Source organism: Rhinoraja longicauda, chromosome 26 (genome assembly GCF_053455715.1).
Source record: "Rhinoraja longicauda isolate Sanriku21f chromosome 26, sRhiLon1.1, whole genome shotgun sequence".
In the NCBI taxonomy this organism is placed as follows: Eukaryota; Metazoa; Chordata; class Chondrichthyes; order Rajiformes; family Arhynchobatidae; genus Rhinoraja; species Rhinoraja longicauda.
The window spans coordinates 17,337,990-17,354,110 of NC_135978.1; the positions used below are offsets into that span (position 1 = coordinate 17,337,990).

General features: G+C 40.7%; 1 protein-coding gene across 3 annotated transcripts in view; it reads right to left on the reverse strand.

Moving 5' to 3' along the window:
• ap2b1 (adaptor related protein complex 2 subunit beta 1) overlaps positions 1-16,121 on the reverse strand; it is a 199,428-nt gene that overhangs the window by 68,012 nt on the left and 115,295 nt on the right. For all 3 annotated transcript variants that reach the window (XM_078422575.1, XM_078422576.1, XM_078422574.1), the window contains one exon: positions 5,882-5,966. In XM_078422575.1, the coding sequence (XP_078278701.1) occupies positions 5,882-5,966 (85 nt within the window). The remainder of the gene's footprint in view (positions 1-5,881; positions 5,967-16,121) is intronic.

The following is a 16,121-nucleotide window of genomic DNA, read 5'->3' on the forward strand; positions in this document are numbered from 1 at the left end:
TGTGCAGGGGAACATATTTTTTTTACACAGAGAGTGGTGGGTGTATGGAATGTGTTACCAGGTGTGTTGCTTGAAGCAGATATGATAGACAATCGGTGCAGGAGTAAGCCATTCGGCCCTTCGAACAGCACCGCCATACAATTTGATTATGGCTGATCATTCACAATCAGTACCCCGTTCTTGCCCTCTCCCCATACCCCCTGACCCCACTACCATTAAGAGCTCTATTTAACTCTCTCTTGAAAGTGGCGCTTACAGGCATGTGATTGACGTTAAAAAAAAAGAGGAAAAGAACCGAGTGCTTGCGCGAGGCATACAACGGGGTTCAAAAAACAGGATTTTTTTGGAAAATTTAGACAAAAAATTACCAGTTTTAAGCCTCTTTTAGTGCATTTCAAAGTAAAAACAGACATTACAAAATCATGTGAATATGTCACTGTACACTAATAACATTTTGAAGTAAATTCGTACATTAATTGATAATCAGCCCAAAAAGGTGGTAATTGGCTTTTCTGCTGTGTTTTATATTTTAACCCTGTCTTAATTAATTTAGTTATATAATCTTGCACTTAAATTTAATATTTACTCATTGCAGTTCCACCACTGATTTTCTGGCCAAGGAAGTCGGCTATGGGGATAGATTTGCTGGCTCCAGCTGGGCTGGAGTTCCAGAGCCCCGGCCGCAGGTTGCAAATTAAACCCACCGATCGGCTGTGGAAGACCCGATGAGGCCGAGATTGGCTACCTTGCCCAGCCTATGTGCCACATTTCCTGGGAGACCTCCAGGGCGCGCAGAGGGGATTTCTTGCGGAACATCTAGCGACCTCTAGTAGACGAATTGACAAATTGGCCATTGAAGTCCCGATGGGGTCAAGATTGGCTGCCTTGCCCAGCCTAGATGCCACATTTCGGAGAGACTTCCAGGGTGTATTTCTCGCGGAACCCCTAACGACCTCTAGCGGAACCCTAGTGTTCAAGACTACACATCGTTTTTTTTTCCTTTCTTTTTTTCGATCCGATTTCTCCGTTTATTTGACAAAGTGAAAAACCCGGAAACCATGCAAAAAGCGCAGAAAATGGATTTAAAAAACGCGGAAATCTGCGGAAACGTGGAGAATTCACATGCCTGCGCTTAAGAGGCTTTTAGACAGCCACACAAATATGCAAGGATGAATGGAAAAGGATCACCTCAGGCAGAGATTAGTTTATCTTGGCATCATGTTCGGCACATATATTGTGGGCCACCAGATCGGTTGCTATGCTATACTATTCTGGTGACTGGAATTTAGCTCTTCTATTGAGTCATAAAATAAAAGGAACACGTGAAAAACTTGCCATATTAAAATGCTTGAATTGTATTTTTAGATGTGCATTTCAGGAAGGAAATGGCCCTCCAAACACCCAACCAGCAGAAGCAAGTCATTGCATGATATGACGCTTATGATTAATTAATAAAAAACCTCCCTTGGATTCCCAGAAATCTTTTTATGTAACAGGGAAACAGATCAATAGATACTTTCATTCAAATATATGCATGGATTGAATTTTTGTTGCATTTCTACTATTCACCCACCATAATTTTGTTGGATGATCCATGTAAACCTATGGGAAACTGCCTTATGCGCTGTTTCTCTGGAGCTTAGGTAATGGAAAACCCCATGGAAATTAATGGCATATTTTTCACAAAAGAGTAAATCCGAGTGACTTCAACAAGTTATAGAGTCATACAATACAGAAACAGGCCCAACTTGCCCATCTGCTCTTGTCCCACATGCCCGTGTTTGGCCCATATCCCTCCAAACATTTCCTATCCCGATACATGTCCAAATGTCTTTTCAATGCTGTTAATATCACCTGCCTCAACTACCTCCTCTGGTAGCTCTTTCCAGATACTCAACAACCTTATTGCGAAAAGGTTGCCCCTCAGATTCCTATTAAATTTTACCCCCCCCCCCCTTACCTTAAATCTACGCCCTCTGGTTCTTAATTCCCTTACTCTGGGTAAAAGACTGTGCATTCCCTGTATCTATTCCTCCCAAGATTTTATGTACCTCCATAAGATCTCCTTTCTGCCTCATGCGCTCCAAAGAATAAACTCCTAGCCTGCCAAACCCTTCCCTAAAGGTCAGGCCTTCAAATCCAAGCACTATCCTCGTAAATCGTCTCTGCAGTCTTTCCAGCATAATGAAAAGTATGCTGTAATATTTCTTCTTTATCTTACCGTGGTGACTTAAGGTTGAATCTATTAAAAGAATTCCAAAATGTACAAAATCTTAAAATTTATCCTGATGTGCTGTTTAATAATTTGTCTCACTATTTAGTCTGGTTTAAAGTTTTAGCATGCCACTGCAAAAATGGTCAAATTTAAACTCTCTTGTATGCCCCTGATCACATCCTTAACTATACACAGCGGCTTAAAGCAGCATTTTATCCAGCTCAGCATGACCTCCCTGCTCTATGTGCTAAACTAAATGCATTAATTCTTCTGAGAATCCCAATCAAATTAGAATGTTTCATATCTGTACAATAATAGATTCTGCTATTGTAGGCAATGGAAACGAAGACACAAGCAGCATTCAAAATAAAGGAATTCTTAGCGTATTAAATGGTTGACACACTAAATGGCCTTTTCTCAACCTTGACGTGTTTTTAATGCTGCTAATGGCTGCAGATATCAGCTCGAATGAGCTGCTCATTCAGATGTGCCAATGTAGACATAATGATACTGAAATGATTACAATATGATGGGTAAATAACCCGGTGCAAAACAACTGAAGGCACTTTATTCACGATAGGTGAGTGGAGTTCAAGCAAAAATGGCAATCATTCTAAATCCAGAAACAACAGCAGAATGACAGGCTAATAAGTTTTAATGAGGTTGGTTGAGCAAGTTATTTTCGATAGTGCACTCCTCAATCTATCTTTGAATAATGTTCAATTACTATGCTCATTAATATTGAATTAAGTCAAGATTGTTTAATTGTCATATGCACAAAGAAAGAAATGATGAAATTCTTACTTGCTGCATCCTTACAGACATATTAATGGAAAGACACAACAAAATACACACACACACCCAAACAATACTACATAAATTATCAATTACTTTAGGTAACCAGACCAGAATAGTGCAACCAATACAAAGTCCATAGTAGTTCATTGCTGTGGGAGAGATATGGTTGTGCAGTGTGGTTCAAGAGCCTGACTTCCAACTTCGTACCATAGCTAAAATCAAACCTTTCCTCCAATTCGACGACACAGAAAAAATCATTCACGCTTTCATTTCCTCCCGCCTAGACTACTGCAACTCCCTATACACTGGGATCAGCCAATCTTCCCTGTCCCGCCTGCAACTGGTCCAAAACGCCGCAGCGAGACTCCTGACGGGTACCCGTAAAAGGGACCACATCACCCCGATTCTGGCCTCCCTCCACTGGCTCCCTGTACGGTACAGAATCAACTTCAAGCTCCTCCTATTCACGTATAAAGCCCTAAATGGACACTCCCCCCCCCCTACATCAAAAATCTTCTAACCCCCCTCTCTAACTCCAGGTCCCTCAGGTCGGCCGACTTGGGGCTACTCACTATCCCACGGTCTAGGCTTAAGCTCAGGGGTGACCGCGCTTTTGCGGTTGCAGCTCCTAGACTGTGGAACAGCATCCCTCTCCCCATCAGAACTGCCCCCTCCATCGACTCCTTTAAGTCCAGGCTCAAAACCTATTTATACTCCCTAGCGTTTGAGGCTCATTGAGGAGGCGCTGTGAACTGTTTGCGTGCTACTGTATGTTTCATTTTTTTTCCCATTGGAACCTAATCAGATGTACAGCACTTTGGTCAACGTGGGTTGTTTTTAAATGTGCTATACAAATAAAATTGACTTGACTTGATGGTTGATGGAAATAAGCTGTCCTTGAAACTGGAAGTAACTGTCCTCAAGCTTCTGAACCCTGAATCCATTTACTCAAAGCAACTGAACAGGATGATGAATCGCAGACTAGTATTGAAGCTAATACCTCTGAAAATGCCAGAGTTTCAGTGTGCCACCAAAGGGTTAGCTTAGACCACCTGTTACTGGAGTGTGCTTTAAAACCACACCCATCTGCAGTGGAGTGCAAAATCATCAACTAGCCATTGTTAACACCAGCAGCTGTTAAGTGTGAAAACACACTTCCAATGCCACTAAACTGTTATTAATTGTGTCAATGAAATTAGCTCAATCAGGTTAATGACAGTTACAGTTTAGTTTATTGTCACGTGTACCGAGGTACAATGAAAAGCTTTTGTTGCGTGTTATCCAATCAGTGCAAAGACAATACAAGATTGCAATCAAACCATTCACAGTGTATAGATAGACGATAAAGGAATAACGTTTAGTGCAAGGTTAAGCCACCAAAATCCGATCAAGGACAGCCCGAGGGACACCAATGAGGTAGATCGTAGTTCAGGACTGCTCGCCAGTTGTGGTAGGATGATTCAGTTGCCTGATAACATCTGGGAAGGAACTGTCCCTGAATCTAGAGGTGTGCGTTTTCACACTTCTATACCTTTTGCCTGATGGGATAGGATCAGGGTGCGACTCGTCCTTGATTATGCTGCTGGCCTGGCCAATCCAACTGATCAGCTGCAGCAAAGTAATTGGCAGTAAGTGACTGCTCCGCCTTACTGAATGTGCTGTCAGTTCTACCAGTGTTAGACGGGCAGCACGGTGGCGCAGCGGTAGAGTTGCTGCCTTACAGCAAATGCAGCACCGGAAACTCAGGTTCGATCCTGACTATGGGTGCCGTACTGTACGGAGTTTGTACGTTCTCCCCGTGACCTACTTGGGTTTTCTCTGAGCTCTTCGGTTTCCTCCCACACTCCAAAGACGTGCAGGTTTGTAGGTTAATTGGCTGGGCAACTGTAAAAAGTGTCCCTAGTGGGTGTAGGATAGTGTTAATGTGCGGGGATCGCTGGGCGGCGCGGACCCGGTGGGCCGAAGGGCCTGTTTCTGCGCTGTATCTCTAAATTAAAACTAAATCAAATCAAATCAAATTAATTAAATTCAAGAAGACCATTACCAAACACATGATTTTCGTGGTTTTTTTTAAGAATGCAAACTGATTGAAATTAGACAATGTGGTAATCTGTGTTAGTCAAGATCACTTCAAGAGATGTCACAACTCTATTGTCATCAACTCCCTTGAGTGATTGAATGGAACACAAAATAAAGACACAAGTCACTACAGATGCTGGAATCTGGAATAAATAGGAAGAGCAACACCAGCCTTGACACCATCTCTCTCACCATCATCCAGTGGTCTACGCTACCCTTCCAGGTGAGGCAAAGATTACTGTTTAAAAAATAAAATAAAAAAATGCCCCACTTATCGCCTTTAAACTTTGGCCCTCTCATCTTAAAACTATGCTCCCCAAGTGTGATTTTTCCATCCTGGGAAAAAGGTTCTGACTATCTACCCTGTCTAAGCCTCTCTTAATTTTATATACTTCTATCGGGGTGGTTCGTACCACAGCACTGTGGACTAGGCTGGCAGGATATCCAGTGTTGTTACTTGAGTTTATGTTGGGCGTGAAGAAGGCAGAGGACATTTTAGGTTGTTGGCATAGGTTGTTGTGGGAGTGGGAAGAGGAGTTGAAGTGACCTGCAACTTGGAGCTCGAGATAGACACTGCGAATAGAGCCCGTGCCCTGCAACTCTCACCTAGAATGGACAGAATGATCCGTTTCTGTGGTGCAGATTCTACGTTGTATGTCATTTTCAAATAGTGTGGTATTTGAATGTGACGGAATGAACCCCTTCAACATTAAAATGCTTACTCCTATCAATGATAAAGAAACCTGCCTGGATTATTTTTCAAGCTGCATGATTTCAGCCAATACTTACCCATTTTCCCTTCCTCGACAAACAGCACACTGAGTGGAATCAGGCAGCTGAAGTAGAAAACGTCAATGTTGTTTTTCACAGCCACCTGAAATAACAAAAAAGCTCAATCATTCTTGCTGTACAGACTAAATACTTTATTTGAGAGAACCAAAGTAATGGTAAGTAACAGATCCGAGACTTAATTTAAGCCAAGACTTAATCATTTTTTATCAAAATTCAATGCTTTCAATTTTGACAGCAATGCTACTTTTGGCCACGGATGTGCACAGGAAAAATAAACCTCCTATGAATAGATTTTCCGCTTTGCATGCACCTTCAGCAATTTCACGACCTTGCCACAAGTTCTTTCTCGCTCCTTACTGTGCTCCTGCCTATCTTGTCCACTGAACTTTTTTTCATCACTTTCCATTTAGACTTCCAGCCTCATTCCTTCACTGGATCCCACCTCCTTGCCAATCCAATTTAAACCCACTCAAATAGCACTAGCAAACTTTCCTGCCAAGATATAGGTTCCCTTCCAATTCAGATGTAACCCGTCCCTCTTGTACAGGTCACCTCTGGCCCAGAAGAGTTCCCACTGATCCAAAAATCTGAATCCCTGCTCCCTGCACCAACTTCTCAGCCATGCTTTTATGTGTCCTATCTTCCTGTTCCTACCCTCTTTAGCACGTGGGGTAATCCGGAGATAACTACTCTGAAAGTCCTGCTTTTTCACCTTTTGTTAACCTCCCTCTCTTCACTTCGCAAGACGTCTTCCCTTTTCCTACCAATGTCATTTATGCCAACATGCAAAACTTCTGCCTGCTCACTCTGCGAGAATGCCATGCAGCCGCTCCAAGACATCCTGGACCTTGGCACCAGAAGCTCAACATTCCAACATGGAGTCTCGATTGCTACCACAGAATCTCCTATCTGTGCCCCAAGCTTGGTTCTCCTACCGTTATAGCTCTGCATGACATTACCATTCCCCACTGTGCCTCAGAGCTAGGCTTTGTGCCACAGAGAACTTTCATGGCGGCACGGTGGCGCAGCGGTAGAGTTGCTGCCTTACAGCGAATGCAGCGCCGGAGACTCAGGTTCAATCCTGACTACGGGCGCCGTCTGTACGGAGTTTGTACGTTCTCCCCGTGACCTGCGTGGGTTTTCTCCGAGATCTTCGGTTTCCTCCCACACTCCAAAGACGTACAGGTATGTAGGTTAATTGACTGGGTAAATGTTTAAAAAAATTGTCCCTAGTGTGTGTAGGATAGTGTTAATGTGCGGGGATTGCTGGGCGGCGCGGACTCGGTGGGCCGAAGGGCCTGTTTCCGCGCTGTATCTCTAAATCTAAAAAATCTAAAATCATCCAATATACGTCAAGATCACTCAAGTCCACAGCAAAGGGAAGGAGTTCATTACCTCACAAACTATTCGTTGGCCCAACCCATTATTCTTTGGTAGAGTTTGCAAAGCATCTAGCTTCATAGGTCACCTCGGCACCCACAATATTGGAAGTGAGAACAAGCAATCCCTGTTCCTGAGAAATCACCTAAGATAGAGAAAATCACCTCATTCCTACTCAAAACTTTCATTTCCTCCAATGTCAGATTGCACTGGCCACATTCTGTAACATCTACAGGATGCACTATAGGAACTCACTAATGCTTCTTTGATCAAACCACTCACTAGACATCCATCACCAGAAGGCCAGGGCAGTAAGCAATTGAAAAGACAACCATCTCAAGAGTTCCAATTCATCGTGGCTTGAAAATGTATTGTGATTTCTTCATTAGAACTGGGTCCAAATCCTGGAAGGCTTTACCCAACAGTGAGACCACTTAAGTATGCAAGCTACAGCAACACATAACAATAACCACCAGTGAACACCGACCTTGCCACTGATGCTCAAGTGCATAAATTATTAAATATCTGAGTTACAAAAAATACCATTATGAAGGCAGTTATATAAACAGATGATTTGTTGCTATTTTTCTTGTTGAAATCACACACTGCTTCGGATGCTTCACAGTGGAGTCCATTTATAATGGTACCTTTCATAAACTTAATGTCCAAAACCATTTTACAAGGAACTGTATAATTTTGAAGTTTAGTCACTGTGACAACGAAGGAAACGGGAGCAGCCAAATGCTGCAAAGCCCCCACAATATGAAATGAGATAAAGACCATATAATTATTTCTGTGTAGGTTGGGGCATAAATACTAAATATAAAAACCAGTACACATATATATTGAACAACGCAATGAAAATAATCCCACTCGAAATTCTAAAATTTACTGAAGATAAAGCTTCGTCATAAAAATAATCATATTTCAAGTGAATGCAATTGATTTGTTTCTCTTTTCCTGGAATTCAAATATAAGCAATTTTATGGCAGGAGCTGTATCGCCCCGTTGCAACATGAACTTTGGTTTATTTCCATACATCAAAATTAGTTTATAGTTTATCTGGTTCTTGCAGGCTGCTTCCACAGGCAACGATCTGGATCCAAAACTAATCAAGAGAGTTTATAATACACATTAAGTGATATCTGTATCTCTGCCATGATAAGAATCTCATCCATCACTAAAAAACCCATTTAGGTGTGTCGGCCTGAATTTCACCATGTTTTAAGAAACAAATGAAACTGCAGATGCTGGAATCGTCAACAAAAAGACAAATGTTGGAAGAACATAGCCACTCAAGCAACATCTGTGGAAAGAGAAACAAGTTAATATTTCAGGTCAATTACCCTTCTGATGGGTCACTGACTTAAAAAGTTAACTGGTTTCTCTTTCCAGAGTTAATGTTTTGGCTGATGAACCTGAATGTTTTACTAACCACAGATGCTACCTGAGGTGCTAAATGTTTCCAGTATTTCCCATTTTTATTTCAGTTCCAGAATCCATATTTTTTGATATTCATTTGTGCCACTGGTTGACAGATACATGTTGGCCATGGTTCTGGTGAAAATCTTTCAGATACAAGGCTGTGGGATCTTAAGTCTACCTTACGGAGAAAACAGGTCTCACTTTGGCTGCTCATACATCTGACTGAGGTACTGTACTCTGGATTTTGCGATCAAATTTGATGCGTCTTGAATCCACAACCTTCTGACTCAGAGGAGTATCAATGAGCCACAACACACACGGGAAGTACACAATAAACTTGAGCATATAGGTTATGGGCCATACTTTAACTGTAATCTCCATAATTATTTCCTGTGCACTCTCCATGATGTTGGCACACATAGCCACAAAGTATATCTGCCAACTGACAGCTAACGAGATGAAAAGTATGATATGTAATCTGATTAGAATGAAAAAATGTTGATACTAGGCAACATTTACAACAGTATTTATTCTTCGCAGTTGGCAAGAGTTTGCTTTGTTTTATGATTTTTGCGCATTCTTACACACTGTAAGCATGAAGACATACTGCCAATCATTGCAGATCCTGACACTGAAAACCAATGTGAGTGGCACTGAAAACCAATGTCAGAGCGTAGTGTCCAAAAAAAGTTTCATCAATGCTCGGTCATGTCAGACAAACCAAGGAATTCAGCCAGTTCATTTTGGTCTGCGACTAAAACTGACATGGAACACACAGTCTCAAACATGATACCCCTTCCGTATTTGGGATATGGGGAAAATATTTCAAGGTGTATAATCCCAGAGACCAATTAATTAAGTTGTAAAAATGAGCTTCCATTAACACAAGATGCTAAGGGGAGTGGCCATAAGTGGATATGAATAGAATGTCTATTGATAGTCTTCAAATTTCATATGCTATCAGGGCGTAATAAAGTAGTGTACATTTCGAGTAGGAGTCTACACACCACCCCATCAGGAATGGTTTGTCAAAGGCAAATCATCTTTATTAATTAGTACGAACAAGAAAGTTGTCTAAGTTTCTATGGGATACTTTGTGAGACAATCTTGCTGATGCTATTAACTGGAACTTGACGGATTGCCCAGGAGGAAATTGTGGAACAGATGGGACCGTCCCTAATCTGCTCCCAGCTTTCTTCCTAACAGGATGATAGCAGTGTTAATTACACCTGATCCTTCCGATTGTGTCATGTTTATTCTACTCTCTCAGAAAAATACCATCCAATAAATCCACTCACTCCACATCCCTTCATTCACATATTGTCTCACCGTCTGGAAATTTGGTAAGCACAGGATTTTTTTCAATTAACCAATAGTTAATGATACCAAGATGGTAGACAAGACAGACAGAAACACAGCAGGGAACAAGGAAAAACAGTTGGATTAAATTGCATTCATCTCAATGCAAGTAGACTGACAGGTAAGGTTAATGAACTCAATGGAGTGGATAGATAGATGTGACCAGGACAAATAGCCATCGTGGATACGTGGCTATGGGAGAGACAGGACTGAGAACGCCCCTGCATCAAGGGCTTGGATGGGATGAAATTTGTCAAGTACATTTTGGAAAGGTTCCTCAGGTAGCATGTAGATGGCCCAACAAAGGAGAGGTCAAAGTTTGACCTACTCTGAGGGAATTCGGCAGGGCAAGTGACTGAAGTGTCAGTGGACAAGCTCTTTGGGATCAGCAACCACAGTTCAATTAATTTAGTTTAGAGATACAGCATGGAAACAGGCCTTTCGGTCCACCGATCAGCGATCCTCGCACACTAACACTATCCTATACACACTGGGGACAATTTACACTTATACCAAGCCAATTAACCGACAAACCCGTACGTCTTTAGAGTGTGGGAGGAAACCAAAGATCTTGGAGAAAACCCACATGGTCACGGGGAGAACGTACAAATGTATGGTCAGCACCCGTAGTCAGGATCAAACCCGGGTCTCTGGCGCTGTTAGCGCTGCAAGGCAGCAACTCTTCTGCTGCGCCACTGTGCCACCTTTAGCTTTAGAATATTTATGGATAAGGACAGGGCAGGATCATAATTTAAAGTACTAAATTGGGACAAGGCTGATTTTGATGGTAGTGGACAGAAACTTGCAAAAGGTGATTGGTGTAGATGGTTCTTCCACCACAGTGCTATGTCTTTTACGAATAAGCCAGTTCTAATCTATACGACCAAGTCACCATAAATCCCATGAATCTTAATTTTTTGGATTAATCATGAGGGACTTTATTAAAAGCCTTCCTAAAATCAATGTATACAACATCCACCACCCTACCTTCATCAATCTCCTTTCTCACCGACTTGATTGAGTTTTTTTCAGGAGGTGACAGTGTTGGTTATCCCTAATTAGCATATTCTACTCCAAATTTTATTCATTTACATTGGTGTTGATATGAAAGTTTGTTAAAAAAACATAGTAATTGTAGGATCAATTTATGTTTAGACTAGCTACTGTTGGCATATTATATTATTTTGTCTAGATATATTTTGTCGTATTATTTTGGACGTTTGGGGGTGGTCGTTAGATGAACAGGGTGGTATATATGTATGTATGTGTATATATATTTATATATATAGGCATAACAGACTGGGAGTGGTCAGATACAGGGAGGGAGAGTTTACAGTTTTTGCCAGACCTGTGAGCAGACGGGGGAACAAACCTGGAAAAGACCTGGAGCCCTGGGTCCAGACCAATGTTAGAGCAGCCAGCAACAACTTGTATGCAAAATAAGTAAAGCCTGGTATGTTCATCTCCTTGTTTGTACAACTACTTCAATAAACAACTAATTAAACTGGAAAAATGACTGGAAGATCTGTTCTGTTGAGTTTGCGTAAGATCATTCCGACTCCCTGTGTAATGGCAATTAGAAAAGAATTTATAGGAAAAATCTGAAAGTTGCCATTACAGTAATCTTAAACCAAGACACTCAGATGCTTAAAATCTGAGATAAAAACAAAGCACTGGAAATGCTCAGCAAATCGGGAGAGAGCAGAGAGAGAAAAAACATTCATGGCTTGATGACTTTTCATTAGAATTGGTCAGGTTGGACACACATCTGAAATTGTTAAATTCAATAAGGTTCTTCCTTAAGCTAATGTTGGGCTTCAATGGATTGTGAGATGGGCAGTGGTTGTTGGAGGAGATAGAAGGGGTAATCTATTAAGTGGTGGAAAAATGCTCTGTTTAGAATGCTAAACATGGGGTGAGGAAGGGATAGAGGGATAGATACACCAGAATGAACAAATTTGTTAATAACATAGTTTCTGTTACGTTTTTTAATCAAAGAATAATAACCTGATAATCATTTACCCATTTAAAGTTCTGAAAACTGAGAAAGATACTTTGCCATTGTGATATCATATCATATCATATATATACAGCCGGAAACAGGCCTTTTCGGCCCTCCAAGTCCATGCCGCCCAGTGATCCCCGTACATTAACACTATCCTACACCCACTAGGGACAATTTTTACATTTACCCAGCCAATTAACCTACATAACCAATTAACCTACATGTGTATGAAAATAATTTAAGATCTTTATCATTTACAAGAATCAGATAAAACTGGAATTTTGATCCAAACAATATCTGTCCACTGATATTTAAATAACAAAGCACGAATTTAGCCTAAATACATGACAAAATGCCCAATGGAATAAGGCTTGGTCTTGTCAAGGTTTAAAGATTAACTCATTGCTTTCCATTTTAACCAGGAAATATGGAAGGTACAGGTGAAAGGCCTGCTAGTTTCCCAGCCACATCAAAGAATTAGGCTTGTCCTTACAAAATGTTCTTACATTTCAGACTATCTGTTCAGAATGGCTTTCTTAAAAACATGTCCCCCTCATGGATCCCCTCAGCATGACGAGAAACTGTGGAAGGTTAGGTTTGTTTGGAGCTCTGGCGTGGACCAGTTGCACAAAGCAGCTGGTGACTATGCTGAACACTCCTTTCTGTGCAACGCACCCAGCAGAAATGTTGGGATGTAGCAAGACATGCCATTTCTAAAAGTGGAAAACATCCCACCAAGTTTGCAATTGATCAAAAGAGTTAACTTTATGTGGGATTTTCACTCCCACACATATATCACATGGGAATAGTCAGAGCCACACAAGGATGACAGTCAGACATTATTCATCCATCACGGCACATAGCTTGACCTTTTCCAGATGCCTGCTAATCTGCCTATTGAAATCATCTGAAATTATTTAAGAAAACATAGTTCATGCATTATTTTAGAGGACATATAAATACTCCGTTAAAATATTTCCAGCATTGGCAGTATTTTCCCTGAGCTAAAATATTCTGTACAATTTTGAAATTTATTGTTGAATTGCAAGTTTCCTGTGGAATCACATTATAATGAGATTCAGTGGATTTGTTAGCTCCTAAATGACAGCCTATTCTGTCAACAAAATTATCTCACTATATTCAACATATATGTTAGAAAAAAATATGACAACTATAGTTTATTCATAATACCAGAATAATGTTCCATTTCAGTCAAACCCATTGCATATTTGATGAAGTCAATAGAAACCATTTTGAACAACACAAGGCACATTCAGGACAACACAAGGCACATCAGTAGTGGGCATATGCTTTATCTCCCTCTATTTTTTTCTTTCTCATTTTCTTTAACTCAGGGACAACTGTAGTACAAACCTAGCTAAATGAGTCAGGGGACTGGTCAGCTTTCAAGGAATCTGTGGCTAACCTAGATGAATATGCCACCGCTGTACAAGATGTTATCAGCAAGTGTGTAGAGGACTGTGTACTAAGGACGACAATACATTTATTCTCCCACGGGAATACATGGATGAACCACGAGATATACTACCAGGTAAAGTCTGCAGTTTTCAAGTCAAATGATCCCGGGTGGTACAAGAAATCCATCTCCAATCTTTGCAGAGCCACTAAGAATGTCAAGAGGGAATTCTGGCCTAAGCTGTATCATGGCAATGACATGGAATCCCGTAGATTGCTTGCACGCTATAACGGGCTACAAAGCAAAGATGGGCAGTATCTCTGGCAACAATGAGTCCCTCCTCGATGAACTCAATGCGTTCTGTGCCCACTTTGAACAGAAGGTTGGATGTGGAATGTTGACGACCTCACTGTAATGGGTGGAATACAGGAAGGAAATAGAGAACTTTGTGACATGATGTCAGGACAGTAACCTCTCTCTCTCAATGTCAGCAAGACGAAGGAGCTAGTTATTGGCTTCAGGATGCATGGTGGAGTACATGCCCCAATCAGCATCAATGGTGCGGATGTGGAAATAGTTGATAACTTCTAGTTCCTTGGCAGTAATATTACTAATGATCTGTCATGGGCCAACCACATTGATGAGACTGACAAGAAGGCACAACTTCCTTAGGTGACTTTGGAACATTTCCAGTGATTCTTACAAACTTCTACAGATGTCCAATAGAAAGCATATGTTAGGTTGCATCACAGCTTGGTTTGGCAACAGCTCTGCCCAAGATTGCAAGAAATTGCAGAGTAGTTGGTAAATTTAGCCGAGTCCATTACATGGCCATGATATTCAAAGAAAGGTCCCGTCCCGGGCATTCCTTCTTTTTCCTGCTCCCGCCCGGCAGACGGTGCAGAAGCTTGAAAGTGCATACAGTCAGACTCAGGAATGGTTTCTTTCCCTCCATTATCAAACATCTCAACAGACCTTCCATAAGCTAGGATACTGTTCGATTCACCTCTATCCCATTGAGAACATTGGATTTTGTCTGATGTGCTACAATGCTGAGAACTATATTGAGCACTCTATATCTTCCCATTTGCCCTAATGTACTTGAGTTTGAACTGTGTATCTATGTATGGTATATTTGATCTGTTTGGATAGCATGAAATGGTACATATAATAATAGTTACAATACTACTCATAATAAAAAACAAAACCTAATTGTATTTATTAGTTTGAATGCCATGGGTGATGCTGTCAAGGTGAGCAATTAGTCAATCCCAAACTTCCTTCTGAACTGAGTGCATTGACTAGGCCATTTCAAAGGACATTTGATTTTAATTCCTTCAGATGTAACTATGGAATTTTAAATTATAGATCAATTGGCCAGAATTGCTGGAATGTTAGTCTATTAATTTAACCATCAATCTATTACACCCTAATTAAAAAGTTAACCTATCATTAAAAATTCTATGCCAAATAAGTTAACGTAACATTAGATTGCTTGCAATTCATTTAACAAGGTGGAACACACTGGTAATATATTTCATTAATATATTCTGTTGTTCAATCTCAACAGACTGCTGGAATACTAAACTAATCACAAAAACATTAACACATGGATTGCTTTTTGCACCAATTTGTACCCGTGGCTGCACATTGCCAGTTGGATGCTGCATAAACATTTCAATATCCTTGCTGCCTATTAATATGGTGCAAGATAAATCAAGATAAATGTAAGCAAATTGCAGCTGCTCTGGGATAGGGGCAATCATCTTCTCTGCACCCATATAGCATCTGAAATTATCAAATAATTGTTCATTATAATCTGAACTACCTACAGCAATGTTTTAGATTGTTGCATCTAGAGCATATTTACATACTGCACAAATTCATTACAACTAAAGCCCAACTCTAATAACACAGCTTTTCCCAAATGAAAATCAAACAAAGGAAGAAAATCTTATGCTTGAAATTACTACTTTGGTACAATTATACACTTATTAATGCAGGCGTTCATATCACAAATAATGAAGATTACAAATGGCTTCTGTTGAGAAGAAAACATTTGATTATTCAGTAGTGTTAATCCTAACCATCTAAAAACATTATACACAAGACACGTTCACAACTATTTAATGTACAATTTAATTCTCTTTACTTTCAGAAAGATTAATTGTTAGAAATTTAAGTATTATTAAAATAAAATTAAAGTTAGTAATGATTTAAATGCAAGCTATTTAATAGACAATAGACAATGGGTGCAGGCGTAGGCCAATTGGCCCTTCGAGCCAGCACCACCATTCAATGTGATCATGGCTGATCATTCTCAATCAGTACCCCGTTCCTGCCTTCTCCCCATACCCCCTGACTCCGCTATCCTTAAGAGCTTTATCTAGCTCTCTCTTGAATGCATTCAGAGAATTGGCCTCCACTGCCTTCTGAGGCAGTGAATTCCACACATTTACAACTCTGACTGAAAAAGTTTTTCCTCATCTCTGTTCTAAATGGCCTACCCCTTATTCTGCCCCTGGTTCGGGACTCCCCCAACATTGGGAACATGTTTCCTGCCTCTAACGTGTCCAACCCCTTAATAATCTTATATGTTTCGATAAGATCCCCTCTCATCCTTCTAAATTCCAGTGTATACAAGCCTAGTC